The sequence below is a fragment of the Erpetoichthys calabaricus genome, chromosome 2 (genome assembly GCF_900747795.2).
Source record: "Erpetoichthys calabaricus chromosome 2, fErpCal1.3, whole genome shotgun sequence".
Lineage (NCBI taxonomy): Eukaryota > Metazoa > Chordata > Cladistia > Polypteriformes > Polypteridae > Erpetoichthys > Erpetoichthys calabaricus.
In genome coordinates, this window is record NC_041395.2 from 2134646 (window position 1) to 2154229 (window position 19584).

At 41.5% G+C, this 19584-nt stretch overlaps 1 protein-coding gene across 1 annotated transcript in view; it reads right to left on the reverse strand.

Annotated features, from left to right (window-relative positions):
* LOC114669447 (receptor-type tyrosine-protein phosphatase eta-like) overlaps positions 1 to 19584 on the reverse strand; it is a 47502-nt gene that overhangs the window by 12200 nt on the left and 15718 nt on the right. The window contains exons 6-11 of the mRNA XM_051923913.1: positions 8027 to 8284; positions 7004 to 7261; positions 6245 to 6342; positions 4140 to 4299; positions 3116 to 3373; positions 2195 to 2452 (exon numbers count right to left, since the gene is read on the reverse strand). Of these exons, the coding sequence (XP_051779873.1) occupies positions 2195 to 2452; positions 3116 to 3373; positions 4140 to 4299; positions 6245 to 6342; positions 7004 to 7261; positions 8027 to 8284 (1290 nt within the window). The remainder of the gene's footprint in view (positions 1 to 2194; positions 2453 to 3115; positions 3374 to 4139; positions 4300 to 6244; positions 6343 to 7003; positions 7262 to 8026; positions 8285 to 19584) is intronic.

Sequence of the window (19584 nt, forward strand, 5' to 3'; positions counted from 1 at the left end):
CATAAACTATATAACGTATGAAGCCTGAAGTCCATATATCAAAGAAACACTTTCACAAAAGGTACAAATAAGAGAACACGTGCGCTTTTCTTCAAAAATATAACTGCACAAAAAAAAAAGCCACGTTAGCATGCCACATTGACACTTTTACTGCAACCACTGCGGTGGTGTAATGGTATCAGCTCCTGACTGGGAATCAGAGGGTGGCGAGTTTGATCCCGCACGGCTCCACTTCAAGAAATAAACTGCTCTTGTTCTTACAATTTTAGAATAACAACATAAATTTGATTTCAGTCTGTAACAGCCGGTGTAACTTATGATACTGGTAAAGGTTAGCTTTTTTTTTTTTTTTTAATTCACTTTTCATTCTCACAGTCGCATTCAGAATCAATCCATACAACCCCATCTGACACAGCTGTTTTCACATAAATAAAAGTGCATTTTTATTCAAGAGTATAACCGAAGAATAAAGAAAGCAAGTTACAGTTGGTGGTTGATACGACAGCTTGCATGGTGCAACGCTAAGAACTGCTGATTTCAAGTGACGGTGAGATACGAAGAAGGCAGCTTCACCAGCGTTTGTGTGTCAGAACCCTTTTGGGGGGGGGGGGGGGCGGTAGTATGCATCGTGGTACACTGCAGACCTATAGCGCGTCTTTATGTCAGATGGGGTTGTATGGATTGATTCTGAATGCGACTGCGAGAATGAAAAGTGAATTAAAAAAAAAATAAAAGCTAACCTTTACCAGTATCATAAGTTACACCGGTTGTTACAGACTGAAGTCAAATTTATGTTGTTATTCTAAAATTGTAAGAATAAGAGCAGTTCACTTCTCGAAGTGGAGCCGTGCGGGATCAAACTCGCCACCCTCTGATTCGCAGTCAGGAGCTGATACCATTACGCCACCACGGCGGTTGTAGTAAGAATGTCAATGTGGCATGCTAACGCGGCTTTTTTTTTTGTGCAGTTATATTTTTGAATAACAGCGCACGTGTTCTCTTATTTGTACCTTTTGTGAAAGTGTTTCTTTGATATATGGACTTCAGGCTTCATACGTTATATAGTTTATGCCTACATTTTGTCATTTACTATTAGAATATGAAAAACGTTTCTGTTTTAAAAATGTGTTTGCACAGACTACTGAACGGAACGGAACACACATGAAATGCGTGTATTCCAAATAACACTATATTATTTCCACTCTAAAACTCCACTTCAATCCCACATAATCAAATCAAGGCAAGGCATGAGCTAGGAGAAGTTCATTCTAAGTCGGTGGGGGGATGGAATAGCTGGCTGCTAGTAGCTTGTGTTTATCAGCACATTTAGATGACAAAGGACTCTAGCGGAGAGGTGCAAACGGATTTAAGACGCGATTTAAGGTGGGACGGATTTACGAGTTTTTTCGTAGGCTCTGGTAATTCTAGTGTTAATTGTTACATAGATACACAGAAGAATGCCCAAGAAGAGCTGGTGTGTGGACAATTGTGGTCTTCCAATCTAGACAAATGTCTAGGGCCAGTTTCTGATGCCAGTCCATCCCTGACCACCTGACACCAATGCCCGTGAGGAGTGCTCTTTATCAAAGCAGGATTGCAAAGAATTAGGCCGAGGTCTGTAGTGCAGCAGGAAAGACTCCACAGACTAACACTGTAGTAGGTCACTGTGTGGACTGGCGAAAGTGATCTTATGGCTCATGTCACGTTCTCAACACTTAGTCCTTCCATCACTGGTGCTAATATCATAAAAGCTAGATTGGTGTTTCAAAAGACAAATAATATGTTGTTACATCAGCATATTAAAGGAAATGTTGTGTGCATGAAGTGCCACCCAGTAGTTTGCATTTCACGCTTGTTATGGTTCACTACCCAAAGGGAAGATACTGAGAGGTGGGGTCCTTGTGTTAACAGGAAGGTCATGGTGGGCGCGAGGCTGATCTCATCCTAAGAGTTCCCAAGTTACGTAATCCACCCCTGGACATGAAAGAAAAGTTAAGACGGTCTGAAAAGTAAAACTTGCACTACATACCAGAGAATAGTGTGACTAAGAAATCGCTGCCAGTACTTGAGAAAGACCCCAGACACTCCAAAGAGCAATACACAGATGTGCCACGATGGAGTATTGGTGGGTGCCGACGCTTTGCAAGTGCTGATTTGAACTCCAAAATGGGATCAGTTGGGCAGGAATACGCACCTGTGGAAACCGTGAGAGAGGCAGCATCGCCTTCAGTGAAGTTGTCTCCATCCACAGCAGATACTTTCACCATGTAGTTCCGGCCAGGTATCAGCTCACTTATGGTGACCGTCTCTGAATACACTGTCAAATCAGGAAGGGTAGTTCCAGGAATTTTCACCTTATAATGAACCACGCCGCTGAGGGCTGAACTCCACGTCAGTGTGATGGAGGTGGTTGTAATATCCTCAGCTGTCAAATTGAGGATCGTTTCAGGCTCTGGGGAGAAAATAGAGAAGCATGCCGGGATCAGAAGTCATCAAAACCGCAACTCAAGCTTCCTCGTTTTTGGAAAGGAGGAAAGATAGAGTTTCAGTGGCCTGGGAAGCCCCAATTCAGATTTCTCCCCAAAAACTCGGGCAATTCACTCAAGCGCTCGTCTGCAACACGAGTCTCCATGAGGAACCGATGTCAGGACTGGAAAAGCAAGATCCCAAAAATAACACGATAACTTTAAGAATCGGATTTAGTTACGTCTCGAGGACGGTGAAATCAAAAGCGGTTCTGCAGGGTATGAGACAGAGAGAGTATCGTTTTGCTGCGCCTTTGCAGTTTCCAAAGATACTGTGGTCAAGGCACAGCATGCCGTGACCTGTCGACAGGAATCTAATGTCCATGCCGTCTTGTCGTCGAGGTGGTTCAGTTACGTTTCTTTGTGGCTCTTTTTACTTTTCACGGATCTCGCATGTCGATAGCACATTTCAGAGATACTACGTCACAGTTTTGAAGAGACAAAAATAACACTCTCGGTGGAACTTCAAAGGAAGATTCACAAGGCCATGGTCCATGCCAATGCAAACCTTTAATTCTATCCCTCTTTTCTACATTGCAAACAGCAAAACTACAAATAACACATTCAAGGAAACAGAATCTATTGCTTACTTGTGAACACTGTAAGAGACGCTCCACTGCCATGCGTAACGTTGTCTTCAGCCACAGCGAACACTTGCACCGTATACATGCTCCCCGGTGTCAACCCAGTTAAAACAGCCATTTCAGAATCCACTCTGGTATCAAAGTCAGGCACTCCTGTGACTTGAACATTGTACCCGACTGCGACGCCTTCTGTCAGATTCCACGTTAGGCTAAAGGACTTTGTCGTGATGTTTTCAGCAGTCAAACCTAAAATGTTTCCGGGCACTGTGGGAACACAAGTTCAATGATCGTTAGACGGTTTTCTTTCCTTAGAACGCCGTCTGCTAGATAATAATTAAATAATTAAATGCAGAGACAGAGTGACAGACAAATACATCAAATAAATAAATGACTTGAAAAGTTCAGAGAGACATTCTTCCTCTGATGCACTAATGTAAAATGACTTCAAAGGTCGATTAAACCGTCACGTGATTTCAAGAAAGCGTGTATCAAGACATTAAGAGTTTAGGACCAAATCTGAAACAAAAAGTAACTCCAGATCTTAGGGTATCTAATAGATTCCGACGACCTTCGGGTAACCTATCCTCAAATGGGGCAACGAGACTGAGCGCCACTTTTGCGGTCATCTCTTATGTTTCACAAAGGAGTTAAAACAGCACGCTATTTGGGCTACACGTCATTGCCCGTGTGCCCTGGAACCCGTTTCTTGAGTGATGATTTAACACACAAGCATACCCCTCTAATTTTGGTCCTCGGAGGACTCTCGGTTCCATCTCCTTTGGCAATTGTTCACCACGGCCGCTATTATCCACCTGAACTTGCCCGTCCTCTACTTAGAACATGTCAGCCGTCCACATCTTCCTTTCCTTATATGTTGACCTCTTGCTACAGAGAATACGCTCTTGTAGGGATCAGTCGAACCAGTTTATACCTCAGACGTTTTGTACAGCCAGCTTTATGCCGGCCTTTTCGGTAGAGATCGCTCAGCAGGTGATACACAATGAAGTCCAAAGCGCCCAGAAATACGCACCTGTGGAAATCGTGAGAGAGGAAGCATCGCCTTCAGTGAAGTTGTCTCCATCCACAGCAGATACTTCCACCGTGTAGTTCCGGCCAGGTATCAGCTCACTTATGGTGGCGGTCTCTGTATACACTGTCAAATCAGGGAGGGTAGTTCCAGGAATTTTCACCTTATAATGAACCACGCCGCTGAGGGCTGATCTCCACGTCATTGTGATGGAGGTGGTTGTAATATCCTCAGCTGTCAAATTGAGAATCGTTTCAGGCTCTGGGGAGAAAATAGAGAAGCATGCCGGGATCAGAAGTTATCACAACCGCAACTCACTCTTCCTCCTTTTTGGAAAGGAGGATACATAGAGTTTCAGTGGCCAGGGAAGACCCAATTCAGATTTCTCCCCGAAAACTCAGGCAATTCACTCAAGCGCTCGTCTGCAAAACGACTGTCCATAAGGAACCGATGCCAGGACTGGAAAAGCAAGATATCAAAAGTAAGACGATAACCTTAAGAATCTGATTTACGTACATCTCGAGGACGGTGAAATCAAAAGCGGATCTGCAGTGTATGAGACAGAGAGAGTATCGTTTTGCTGCGCCTTGCAAGTTTCCCAACATACTGTGGTCAAGTAACAGCATGCCGTGACCCATCGACAGGAATCTAAAGTCCATGCTGTCTTGTCATCGAGGTGGTTCGGTTACGTTTCTTTAGGGCTCTTTTTACTTTTCTAGGATCTTGCATGTCGGTAGCACATTTCACAGATACTACGTCACAGTTTTGAAGAGACAAAAACAACACTCTCGGTGGAACTTCAAAGGAAGATTCACGAGGCCATGGTCCATGCCAATGCAAACCTTCAATTCCATCCCTCTTTTCTACATTGCAAACAGCAAAACTAGAAATAACACATTCAAGGAAAGAGAATCTTTTGCTTACTTGTGAACACTGTAAGAGACGCTCCACTGCCTTGCGTAACGTTGTCTTCAGCCACAGCGAACACTTGCACCGTATACATGCTCCCCGGTGTCAACCCAGTTAAAACAGCCATTTCAGAATCCACTCTGGTATCAAAGTCGGGCACTCCTGTGACTTGAACATTATACCCGACTGCAACGCCTTCTGTCAGGGTCCATGATAGGCTAAAGGATTTTGTCGTGATGTTTTCAGCAGTCAAACCTAAAATGTTTCCGGGCACTGTGGGAACACAAGTTCAATGATCGTTAGGTGGTTTTCTTTGCTTAGAACGCCGTCTGCTAGATAATAATTAAATAATTAAATGCAGAGACAGAGTGACAGACAAATACATCAAATAAATAAATGACTCAAAAAGTTCAGAGAGACATTCTTCCTCTGATGCACTAATGTAAAATGACTTCAAAGGTCGATTAAACCGTCACGTGATTTCAAGAAAGCGTGTATCAAGACAATAAGAGTTTAGGACAAAATCTGAAACAAAAAGTAACTCCAGATCTCAGGGTACCTGGTAGATTCCGACGACCCTGGGGTAACCTATCCTCAAACGGGGTAACGAGACTGAGCACCACTTTTGCGGTCATCTCTTATGTTTCACAAAGGAGTTAAAACGGCACGCTATTTGGGCTACACGTTGTTGACGGTGTGCCCTGGAACCCGTTTCTTGAGTGATGATTTAACACACAAGCATACCCCTCTAATTTTGGTCCTCTGAGGACTCTCGGTTCCATCTCCTTTGGAAATTGTTGACCACGGCCGCATTTATCCACCTGAACTTGCCCGTCCTCTAATTAGAACATGTCAGCCGTCCACATCTTCCTTTCCTTATATGTTGACCTCTTGCTACAGAGAATACGCTCTTGTAGGGGTCAGTCAAACCAATTTATACCTCAGACGTTTTGTACAGCCAGCTTTAGGCCGGCCTTTTCGGTAGAGATCGCTCAGCAGGTGATACACAATAAAGTCCAAAGCGCCCAGAAATACGCACCTGTGGAAATTGTGAGAGAGGAAGCATCGCCTTCAGTGAAGTTGTCTCCATCCACAGCAGATACTTCCACCGTGTAGTTCCGGCCAGGTATCAGCTCACTTATAGTGGCGGTCTCTGAATACACTATCAAATCAGGGAGGGTAGTTCCAGGAATTTTCACCTTATAATGAACCACGCCGCTGAGGGCTGAACTCCACGTCAGTGTGATGGAGGTGGTTGTAATATCCTCAGCTGTCAAATTCAGGATCGTTTCAGGCTCTGGGGAGAAAATAGAGAAGCATGCCGGGATCAGTAGTCATCAAAACAGCATAAACTCTTCCTCCTTTTCGGAAAGGAGGAAAGATAGAGTTTCAGTGGCCAGGGAAGACCCAATTCAGATTTCTCCCCGAAAACTCGGGCAATCCACTCAAGCGCTCGCCTGCAAAATGACTGTCCATGAGGAACCGATGCCAGGACTGGAAAAGCAAGATCCCAAAAGTAAGACGATAACTTTAAGAATCGGATTTAGGTACGTCTCGAGGACGGTGAAATCAAAAGCGGATCTGCAGTGTATGAGACAGAGAGAGTATCGTTTTGCTGCGCCTTTGCAGTTTCCCAACATACTGTGGTCAAGGAACAGCATGCCGTGACCCATCGACAGGAATCTAAAGTCCATGCTGTCTTGTCGTCGAGGTGGTTCGGTTACGTTTCTTTGTGGCTCTTTTTACTTTTCTAGGATCTTGCATGTCGGTAGCACATTTCAAATATACTACGTCACAGTTTGAAGAGACAAGAAGAACACTCTCGGTGGAACATCAAAGGAAGATTCACGAGGCCATGGTCCATGCCAATGCAAACCTTCAATTCCATCCCTCTTTTCTACATTACAAACAGCAAAACTAGAAATAACTCATTCAAGGAAAGAGAATCTTTTGCTTACTTGTGAACACTGTAAGAGACGCTCCACTGCCTTGCGTAACGTTGTCTTCAGCCACAGCGAACACTTGCACCGTATACATGCTCCCCGGTGTCAATCCACTTAAAACAGCCATTTCAGAATCCACTCTGGTATCAAAGTCGGGCACTCCTGTGACTTGAACATTGTACCCAACTGCGACGCCTTCTGTCAGGTTCCACGTTAGGCTAAAGGATTTTGTTGTGATTTTCTCAGCAGTCAAACCTAAAATGTTTCCGGGCACTGTGGGAACACAAGTTCAATGATCGTTAGGCGGTTTTCTTTGCTTAGAACTCCATCTGCTAGATAATAATTAAATAATTAAAAGCAGAGACAGAGTGACAGACAAATACATCAAATAAATAAATGACTCGAAAAGTTCAGGAAGACATTCTTCCTCTGATGCACTAACGTATAATGTCCTCAAATGTCGATTAAACCGTCACGTGATTTCAAGAAAGCTTGTATCAAGACAATAAGAGTTTGGGACCACGTTGAAACAAAAAGTAACTCCAGATCTCAGGGTAACTGGTAGATTCCGACAACCCGGGGGTGACCTGTCCTCAAATGGGGCAACGAGACTGAGCACCAGTTTTGCGGTCATCTCTTATGTTTCACAAAGGAGTTAAAATGGCACGCAATTTGGGCTACACGTCGTTGACGGTGTGCCATGGAACCCGTTTCTTGAGCGATGATTTAACACACAAGCATACCCCTCTAACTTCGGTCCTCTGAGGACTCTCGGTTCCGTCTCCTTTGGCAATTGTTGACCACGGCCGCATTTATCCACCTGAACTTGCCTGTCCTCTACTCAGAACATGTCAGCCGTCCACATCTTCCTTTCCTTATATGTTGACCTTTTGCTACAGAGAATACGCCCTTGTAGGGGTCAGTCGAACCAGTTTATACCTCAGACGTTGTGTACGGCCAGCTTTAGGCCGGCCTTTTCGGTAGAGATCGCTCAGCAGGTGATACACTGTGAAGTCCAAAACGCCCAGGAATACGCACCTGTGGAAACCGTGAGAGAGGCAGCATCGCCTTCAGTGAAGTTGTCTCCATCCACAGCAGATACTTCCACCTTGTAGTTCTGACCAGGTATCAGCTCACTTATGGTGACCGTCTCCGAATGCACTGTCAAATCAGGCAGGGTAGTTCCTGGAATTTTCACCTTATAATGAACCACGCCACTGACGGCTGAGCTCCACGTCAGTGTGATGGAGGTGGTTGTAATATCCTCAGCTGTCAAATTCAGGATCGTTTCAGGCTCTGGGGAGAAAATAGAGAAGCATGCCGGGATCAGTAGTCATTAAAACCGCAAATCACGCTTCCTCGTTTTTGAAAAGGAGGAAAGATAGAGTTTCAGTGGCCTGGGAAGCCCCAATTCAGATTTCTCCCCGAAAACTTGGGCAATTCACTCAAGCGCTCGTCTGCAACACGACTCTCCATGAGGAACCGATGCCAGGACTGGAAAAGCAAGATCCCAAAAGTAAGACAATAACTTTAAGAATCGGATTTAGGTACGTCTCGAGGACGGTGAAATCAAAAGCGGATCTGCAGGGTATGAGACAGAGAGAGTATCATTTTGCTGCGCCTTGCAAGTTTCCCAAGATACTGTTGTCAAGGCACAGCATGCCGTGACCTGTCGACAGGAATCTAATGTCCATGCCGTCTTGTCGTCGAGGTGGTTCAGTTACGTTTCCTTGTGGCAATTTTTACTTTTCACGGATCTCGCATGTCAGTAGCACATTTCAGAGATACTACGTCACAGTTTTGAAGAGACAAAAATAACACTCTCGGTGGAACTTCAAAGGAAGATTCACGAGGCCATGGTCCATGCCAATGCAAACCTTCAATTCCATCCCTCTTTTCTACATTGCAAACAGCAAAACTAGAAATAATACATTCAAGGAAAGAGAATCTTTTGCTTACTTGTGAACACTGTAAGAGACGCTCCACTGCCTTGCGTAACGTTGTCTTCAGCCACAGCGAACACTTGCACCGTATACATGATCCCCGGTGTTAACCCAGTTAAAACAGCCATTTCAGAATCCACTCTGGTATCAAAGTCGGGCACTCCTGTGACTTGAACATTGTACCCGACTGCGACGCCTTCTGTCAGGTTCCACGTTAGGCTAAAGGATTTTGTCGTGATGTTTTCAGCAGTCAAACCTAAAATGTTTCCGGGCACTGTGGGAACACAAGTTCAATGATCGTTAGGCGGTTTTCTTTGCTTAGAACCAAGGTTATTATAGTTAACTAAAACTAAAATCAAAACTGAAACTATTATTAAAAAAACATTTTCGTAAACTGAAATAAATAATTAACAAAACCGAAATGAAAAACTAAAACTAAACGAAACTATTAAAGTAGCTGGAAAGAGTAACTGAAATAAAATAATAATTTACTAAAATATTTTTAGTTTTCGTTTTTGAATGAATATTCTTGCCGTTAGTCTTTAACCCTTGTAAGTTTTAACTCTAAAACAGAAAGTCATCCACTACGAACCGCCCGCACATATTCATCCAGTGAACGGTGGCTGGTGACGGAGGGCAGCTGTTCACACAGCATTTGCGGTGACAGAGCAAGCTGAGTGCGGGTGCGTAAAGCGTGTGAAATAGAAAGCGATATGCATGCCGCCTTTCTTTGTGCTTGTTGTATATCAAGATGTAATTCAAACGGCTGAAATCAGAATGTACTGGTCAACAAAATGTTTACCATATGGACAGAAAAATCACGAGTGAGTAACATTTCAGTTTATTTCTCAGGTGTGTGCTTTTTGTTGACAGCAATTCACCTGCCTCTTTGCAAAGAAGAAATCGTTTTTACTTTGTCATACACGAAGTATAGAGAAAGTATAGTAATCATGAAAAAATTTGACCTCGATATTTTGATGAATCTTGACTTTATAGACTAACCAGTGTCCAACAATACTATTTTTTGGAATTGTGTGTGTACGCACGTGCGTGTGTGTGTTTGTGTGTGTGTAAACACGATAACTCAAAAATGCAACTAGATAGATGGATGAAATTCGGCATGTGGTTGTTACACCATAGATCTGTATTAACTTTTGGGCCAAATCCATCACCTGGAAGTGGTACTTTACCTGAACACATACTCGATTTTTTTTTTTTAATACAGCTGCAGAGTCCGATTTATTCAATTTTACTTTTATAATAATTGTTCAATATATTATTAATTTGATTTGTTGTTTATGGTTCATTAATGTACATAATATGAAAATATAATCATTGTCTTGCGGTTTACTCCTCAAATATCCATCCCCATATCTGAGTATACAAGAAAGTCTCGAGGAGACCACTCCCGGTTGTTGAAAATAAAACGGCACTGATCGAGACTGACTAGGTCATCTTACAAGATCAGCATATTGTTGCTGATCAATCACTTTTGCTTTAAAAACATCGTTTAACAACAAAGCGATACAAACAAAGGTAGAGAGTCTGACAAGTGATGAAAAACTAAACATACTAATGGGTTTTTGTATTTATTCCATATTTATTAATTTATCTTTTTTAGTTCATATTCACAACTCAAAATACCTGATATTGTGAAAGTAATCCATTAGCAGAATTATATTTTAAAATATTCGTCTCCCTTTTTTCAATGATTTTCTCTCCCTCTCTCAAAATAGATAGTTGAAATCATAATATTCTTTTTGTTCTTAACATCAGCCTTATCATACATATTGCATACCAGGGATTTTTCCTGCCTTGCATCCAAACCTGCTGTGGTAGACTCCAGGTTTCCTGTGATCCTGCTCTGGATAAACAGGTTTAGACAATGTATATGTTGTTCTTAATCTCAGACGCTGTCTCTGTTGTTTTATGCCTATCCGTACTCCTATTACCTGCTCTAGCTCTGCTCATTATGGGTTTACTGTCCTTTATGGTGGTCTATTCAAGACTCACAGCCCCTAACTTTTACACTACATGCTTGTTTTTCTTTGTTTCCCTCAATACAGCTAGGTGGGGTCTGCACACTCATTCAAGTCTAAGAGCCCTGTTCTTCCGAAGCCCCTGTGATTTTCATGAGGAAATATTTTAAAAATTCTAAAATTGTGTAAAATGGTTCATATTCAGTGTCTAGTTTTGATTATGCTTGCTTTTATCAGACAAAAACAAAATCAGATAGTAAACAATGCTTGTTTTTATCAAACAAAAGCAAGACCAGAAAATAAACTATGTGGTGTAGTAAGCTTCCACTAACATTAAACTCATATCCAAATCTGTTAAGTGTACAGTTCTGTCTGATTGTGACTCAAAACTAACTCTGTAGGCGCTCCATGTCATAATTACTAAAACTAAAACTGAAACTAATATATATAAAAATAAAATAGAAATGTCTTTGTGAAATAAAAACTAAACTAAAACTAAAAATACACGATGAAGGAAAACTAAAACTAAACTGAATTTCCAAGTAAGGTCAGAAAACATATAGAAATAAAAACAAATATAAAAAGGCAAAACTATAATAACTTTGCTTAGAACGCCATCTGCTAGATAATTATTAAATAATTAAATGCAGAGACAGAGTGACAGACAAATACATCAAATAAATAAATGACTCGAAAAGTTCAGGAAGACATTCTTCCTCTGATGCACTAACGTATAATGTCCTCAAATGTCGATTAAACCGTCACGTGATTTCAAAAAAGCTTTTATCAAGACAATAAGAGTTTAGGACCAGGTTGAAACAAAAAGTAACTCCAGATCTCAGGGTACCTGGTAGATTCCGATGACCCGGGGGTGACCTGTCCTCAAATGGGGCAACGAGACTGAGCACCAGTTTTGCGGTCATCTCTTATGTTTCACAAAGGAGTTAAAACGGCACGCTATTTGGGCTACACGTCGTTGACGGTGTGCCATGGAACCCGTTTCTTGAGCGATGATTTAACACACAAGCATACCCCTCTAATTTCGGTCCTCTGAGGACTCTCGGTTCCATCTCCTTTGCCAATTGTTGACCACGGCCGCATTTATCCACCTGAACTTGCCCTTCCTCTACTCAGAACATGTCAGCCGTCCACATCTTCCTTTCCTTATATGTTTACCTCTTGCTACAGAGAATACGCTCTTGTAGGGGTCAGTCGAACCAGTTTATACCTCAGACGTTTTGTACAGCCAGCTTTAGGCCGACCTTTTCGGTAGAGATCGCTCAGCAGGTGATACACAATGAAGTCCAAAACGGCCAGGAATACGCACCTGTGGAAACTGAGAGAGAGGCAGCATCGCCTTCAGTGAAGTTGTCTCCATCCACAGCAGATACTTCTACCTTGTAGTTCTGACCAGGTATCAGCTTAGTTATGGTGGTGGTCTCTGAATACACTATCAAATCAGGGAGGGTAGTTCCAGGAATTTTCACCTTATAATGAACCACGCCGCTGAGGGCTGAAGTCCACGTCAGTGTGATGGAGGTGGTTGTAATATCCTCAGCTGTCAAATTGAGGATCGTTTCAGGCTCTGGGGAGAAAATAGAGAAGCATGCCAGGATCAGTAGTCATCAAAACCGCAACTCACTCTTCCTCCTTTTTGGAAAGGAGGATACATAGAGTTTCAGTGGCCAGGGAAGCCCCAATTCAGATTTCTCCCCGATAACTCGGGCAATCCACCCAAGCGCTTGTCTGCAACACGACTCTCCATGAGGAACCGATACAAGGAGTGGAAAAGCAAGATCCCAAAAGTAAGACAATAACTTTAAGAGTCGGATTTAGGTACGTCTCGAAGACGGTGAAATCAAAAGCGGATCTGCAGGGTATGAGACAGAGAGAGTATCGTTTTTCTGCACCTTGGCAGTTTCCCAAGATACTGTGGTCAAGGCACAGGATGCCGTGACCCGTCGACAGGAATCTAAAGTCCATGCCATCTTGTCGCTGACGTGGTTCGGTTACGTTTCTTTCTGGCTCTTTTTACTTTTCTAGGATCTCGCATGTCGGTAGCACATTTCAGAGATACTACTGTAAGAGCCAATTTTATAAACTTAAAGTTTTGAGTTAAACTCATATTAATGTTTGCTTTATTTGAACAGAATATAATTTCTTCTATAGTCATAGACAATGGTAAAGTCTTTTTCCCCCCTATAAGTTAGTAAGAGATAGAATCTTCTTGCTATAATTGAGAAACAGTGCGATATTAGGTTTAGTTGTTGTTTAGAGCAGGTCCCAGTTAACAGGGACTTGAAAGACCCATTTTCAAGTTAGAAATGGGATAAGCATACAGTTTTCTGACCGCTTTGAAATGGTTCAGAAACGTTTTGAAATGGTATTATAAGTGACTAGTAACGATTTAAGATGTAACAAGATTAAGCTTAGATCTAAATTTTTTCTTATTATAATTTTTCCTTTTTTGCTATTTTTAATTTTCTTTTTTGTGTGAACTGTTTTACTTTCAAACTTAACTAAACCTTTAAAAACGAAGATATTTTGTCTGTGGAATCATTTCTGCGCGTCAGGCTTTTGTTGAATCCCATTTTTTTAGTTGGAGCTGCTGAATTTTGGAAACTTTGGGGAAAAAGCAACTACATTATTGTCAGAAAACTTGCCATCTTAAGGCCTTGAAACCGGAATCTACCATCTACCACTTCTGCTCCAGAACTCGTCAACGAAAGAAAAAGAAAAAGAACTGAGTCATTCCGAGGTACTGTGCTGTTGCTTTCTTCCTATGCATAATTGTAAATGAAAGCAAGGTCGCCATACCTGAACTTGAAGATTTTAAGAGAGTGTGATACAGTAATCCCTCCTCCATCGCGGGGGTTGCGTTCCAGAGCCACCCGCGAAATAAGAAAATCCGCGAAGTAGAAACCATATGTTTATATGGTCATTTTTATATTGTCATGCTTGGGTCACAGATTTGCGCAGAAACACAGGAGGTTGTAGAGAGACAGGAACGTTATTCAAACACTGCAAACAAACATTTGTCTCTTTTTCAAAAGTTTAAACTGTGCTCCATGACAAGACAGAGATGACAGTTCTGTCTCACAATTAAAAGAATGCAAACATATCTTCCTCTTCAAAGGAGCAAACAAATCAATAGGGCTGTTTGGCTGTTAAGTATGCGAAGCACCGCGGCACAAAGCTGTTGAAGGCGGCAGCTCACACCCCCTCCGTCAGGAGCAGAGAGAGAGAGACAGATAAAAAAATCAATACGTGCCCTTTGAGCTTTTAAGTATGCGAAGCACCGTGCAGCATGTCACTTCACGAAGCAGCTGCACAGAAGGTAGCAACGTGAAGATAATCTTTCAGCATTTTTAGACGAGCGTCCGTATCGTCTAGGTGTGCGAACAGCCCCCCTGCTCAATCCCCCTACGTCAGGATCAGAGAAAGTCAGCGCAAGAGACAGAGAGAGAGAGAGAAAAGTAAGTTGGGTAGCTTCTCAGCCATCTGCCAATAGCGTCCCTTGTATGAAATCAACTGGGCAAACCAACTGAGGAAGCATGTACCAGAAATTAAAAGACCCATTGTCCGCAGAAATCCGTGAACCAGCAAAAAATCCGCGATATATATTTAAATATGCTTACATATAAAATCCGCGATGGAGTGAAGCCACGAAAGGCGAAGCGCGATATAGCGAGGGATCACTGTATTGTAAAAGACTTTGTGGATGATACCTTTTGCTTTTGCCTGAGTTTTGAAGCCTCCCTATAAGGAAGTAACTGCTTTGTTGGAACGTACTGATTGTGACGATTGTTGCTGAGAAGAGAAACAGCTGTCAATCATTTGAGCTGTTGTCATGGCAATGTCTAAGCATAACTCCAGTGAAATTAGTAGTGAATTGAGTACAGACTCGAAGCCAGAAAATATAATCAGAGATCTTAAAGGTCATATAAGTCAGAGGAAAGATAAACTTTCTGTGCTTATAGCTGAAATAGAAAGTCTTAAAGATACTACAGAAAATCATTTAGAAGTAGCTAAAAGACACACAGTGAGATAGAAGAGTTGAATCAAAGGCTAATATCAGCGCTAAATAAAGAAAGCGCGATTAAGAAACAGAAAACTACATTCGCCAAAAGCTCTAAGAATAGGATCGAATTTATTAATGTTACAAAATTATGGCTGAAAGACGCTAATAGACTGTTAACACATAAATCCGACGAACAGCTAGTTAACAAATTCGAAGAGATGCAATTGCAAGAACAGGATAGCTCAAAGTCAAAGGTGCGAAAGACTTCTCCGCAGTTAAAGCGCGCTTTGGACTCTTTAGCCCAGAAAAGCGCTGCAGCAGCGTCATCACCTTCTTCGGCAGTGTTGGTTGAACAATCGACACTCGATAGAATCCTACGAAGGTTGGAAGAACTCGAGTCGGAAAGGCAGGAACGACCAGTAATTATCTCAGGGGCCCGTTCGCAGACTTACAAACAAGATCTCGTTGATGTGCTAGTGCAGAATCAAATCGAATATCAGAAGAATCAAATTGAATGTCAAAAAAATCAAACCGAAAGCCAAAAGGCAGTTGTCAAAACTATAAAGCTGTTAGCTCACCACTGGGAGAAACAAGATAAACCCCCAGCGCCACGTACAGAAGTACCAATATTTAATGGTGATCCTCTGACATATTCATCATTCATTAGAGCCTTTGATTATGCTGTAGACAAGGCGTTTGAAAATGAACAAGATCAACTGCATTTTTTAGAACAATACACTAGAGGTCGCCCTCAAGAGCTCATTCAATCCTGTATCGGACTTGCGCCAAAGGAAAGTTATCAAAAGGCACTACAATTGCTCAAAACCTACTATGGAGATAGCAGGCAGATATATAGAGCACACATTAAAAAAATTATGAACTGGCCTCAGATAAAGTCAGCAGAAGATGGGGGAGCATTAGTAGATTTAGCTCTCTTCATCGGTCATTGCATGAATGCAGCACCTACTTCAGGAGGAAAACAGAACGAATTCGATATAAGAGAAAATCTACATATTGTCGTCTCAAAGCTCCCATATGAACTGAAACGAGAGTGGTTGTCACTAACCTGCAGTACTCAGAGCGAAGAAAAAAGAGATGTAAAATATGATGATTTAATAAATTTCTTACACACACAAGCTCAGAACGCCTCTCATTCAATACATAGCACAGCTACGCAAAGTTACACCTACATAGAAGAAAGAGAGAGGAACGACAAAGGAAAACCTTCTATGAACTTTAGTCAAAAAAAGGGAAGTACTTTCAGTACAAACATCATTGAAACTGAAGAAAAATAAACTCCAGACACCTTAATCAAGAGGTCCTCCACAGACACTGATGCCTTTAAAAGGCCTTGTGTATTTTGCAGTGGTCAGCATATCCTTGCTGAATATAGTAAAATCAAAGAATTGCCGCACAAAGAAAGAATTGACTTTTTAAAATCTAAAGGTTTATGTTTTCGCTGTCTCAAACAGGGGCATCTTGGTAAGAACTGTAAAGAAAGAATGAAATGTCAGACATGTTCTTTTCAGCACCCAGACATCCTGCACATCAAAAAACAGAGCGGAGCAACATCTAAAGCTACAGCTAGTGTGGCAACATCTACTGAAAAGGAAACCGAGACTGGAACTTGTAACTTTACTGGGGCCGGAGAAGAATGTGCATTACAAGTAGTTCCTGTCAAGGTAAAATCTAAGAAAGGCGAAAGGTATGTAGAAACATACGCCTTTATAGACCAAGGCAGTACAGTAACAATTTGCACTGAAAGGCTCCAGAGACAATTAAACCTTCAAGGGTGAAGAACTCAAGTATTTCTCAAAACTATGAATAACTATGATGATGATTCAAAAGTGTTAACACAAAGTTCTGTCTTATCAGATTTACAAGTCTGTGGTCTCCATGATGATAAATATATTGATTTGCCAAAGGTCTTTACACAGGTCTCCATTCCATTGGACAGAGAAAATATTCCACTACAAGAAGATATCGATAAGTGGCCATGTCTTAAAGAGGTACGTCTATCTCATATTGACTCTGAAGTTGATCTTTTAATAGGAATTAACTATCCAGAAATCCTCGAGCAGTCACGATTCATACCTAGTCAAGGAGGTGGACCCTATGCTACGAAGATTGCACTTGGATGGGTGGTCGGCGGATCATACAAAGAGATAGATGACCTCACAAAACAAAGTGGTAAGATGCCCAAACATTCAACCAATCGTGTGTCAATAACAGAGATTGAAGATATGTTGCTGCAACAGTATAACACAGATTTTCCAGAATGCAGCTGTGAAGAAAAGGAGGAGATGTCACAGGAGGACATCATGTTCATGCACATAGCCTCAGAATCTGCAAGTCTGGTAGGTGGCCATTATTGTTTAAATTTGCCTTTGAAGGATGAAACACTTAAAATGCCAAACAATCGCTGTATTGCTGAACAGCGTGCTATAGGACTCAAAAGAAAACTGAACAAAAATTCAGGTTTCCACGGAGACTATAAAGCCTTCATGAAAGACATTATAGATAAGGGTTACGCTGTCAAGGTACCCAAAGAAAACCTAAATTGCAACGAAGGCAGAGTGTGGCACATTCCACATCATGGTGTGTATCATCCAAAGAAAAATAAAATTCGAGTGGACTTTGACTGCACTGCCACCTACCAGGGGACTTCATTTAATGAGCAATTATTAAAAGGCCCCGACCTAACTAACACACTCATTGGCGTCCTTACAAGATTCAGAAAGGAGCCAGTAGCATTAATGGCAGACATTAAGTCAATGTTCCACCAAGTTAAAGTACCAGATAGAGACACTGATCTTTTACGTTTTTTATGGTGGCCTGAAGGTAATCTAAGTAAAGACCTTGAAGAATACAAAATGACAGTACATCTTTTTGGTGCTACTTCTTCACCCAGTTGTGTTTCTTATGCTTTGCGTAGAACAGCCGAAGACTCCAGAGATACATTTCCTGAGGAAACTGTTAACACCGTTCTCCATAACTTCTACGTGGATGACTGCTTAAGGTCAATGACAACAGAGGAACAAGCAATAAAGCTGGCAAAGGACCTCCAAGCTCTGTGCCTCAAAGGGGGTTTCCATTTGACTAAGTGGGTGAATAACAACAGAGACGTTTTATTGTCTATACCAGAAGAAGACAGAGCTCATGAACAAAAGGACTTAGACTTGAGCCACAGTCTCCTTCCCATAGAGCGTGCCCTGGGTGTCCAGTGGTGCACAGAAACGGACAGTTTCAAATTTCAGATTAAGTTACAAAACAAGCCCACTACAAGGCGTGGTATTCTGTCTGTTGTTAGCACAGTTTATGATCCACTTGGTTTTCTAGCACCCACCTTACTGCCAGCAAAACTTATTCTAAGAGATTTATGCAAAGAGAAATTTGGGTGGGATGAAGAAGTAAAAGTCAAACACATTCAGAAATGGAAAAAATGGATGGATGATTTGCAGTTACTTACAAACTATAAAGTGAACAGATGCTTCAAACCTACCGGGTTTGGAACCATAAAGACAGCACAAATGCACCATTTTGCAGATGCTAGTGAAGATGGATATGGCACCGATGAACTGAGACCAGATCAACTGAATGATCCACTCATTGAAGATGATCCAGAAGTTAAAACTTGTGCAGTTAACGTGACAAAAATAGAGGAAGCAACCGAGCCCATCAACAAACTAATCACCTATTTTTCAGATTGGCATCGCTTGAAGAAAGCAGTGGCTTGGTTTCTCAAGTTTAAAGACTTAATGCTGAACTTAAGAAATGAAAGAAAAACATTTCAATTAGAAGTCAGTCAGACTAAAAGTGATCTAGAAAAACAAAACCACTCACACCCAATCACTTGTTGTTATTGAAGACAAAACCTAAATTACCACCCAAACTCGTTTCAGAAAATGAACCATACCCAAGAATACGTTGGAAACGAATTCAATACATGGCTGATTTGTTTTGGACAAGATGAACTAAAGAGTATTTGCCAAAACTTCAAGAACGTCAAAAATGGCTTGCACCAAGAAGAAATTTTGAACCAGGGGACATTGTTTTAATTGTAGATAAAGCTACACCTCGCAATTCTTCGGTAATGGGATGAGTCATCAAGACAATGCCAGATGCTAAAGGTGCAGTCAGAAGAGTTTGTGTGCAGACCAAAACCAGCACACTGGACAGACCTGTGAATAAACTGTGCCTGCTTCAAGAAACAGCAAATGTTTGAAATATGAAATTTTTAAAGTGTTTGTTTGCAGTGTTATTGCTAGTGATTTGAAAACAAGAGTTAATATAACTGGCTCATATTGAAGTAAAGTATAGTAATTGTCTCCGCTCCTACACAGCCAATTAGGGGCCAGAAAAGTAAGAGCCAATTTTAGAAACTTAAAGTTTTGAGTTAAACTGATATTAATGTCTGCTTTATTTGAATAGAATATAATTTCTTCTATAGTCAAAGACAATGGTAAAGTCTTTTTCCCCCCTATAAGTTAGTAAGAGATAGAATCTTCTTGCTATAATTGAGAAACAGTGTGATATTAGGTTTAGTTGAGTTTAGAGCAGGTCCCAGTTAACAGGGACTTGACAGTTAGAAATGGGATAAGCATACAGATTTCTAACCGCTTTGAAATGGTTCAGAAACGTTTTGAAATGCTA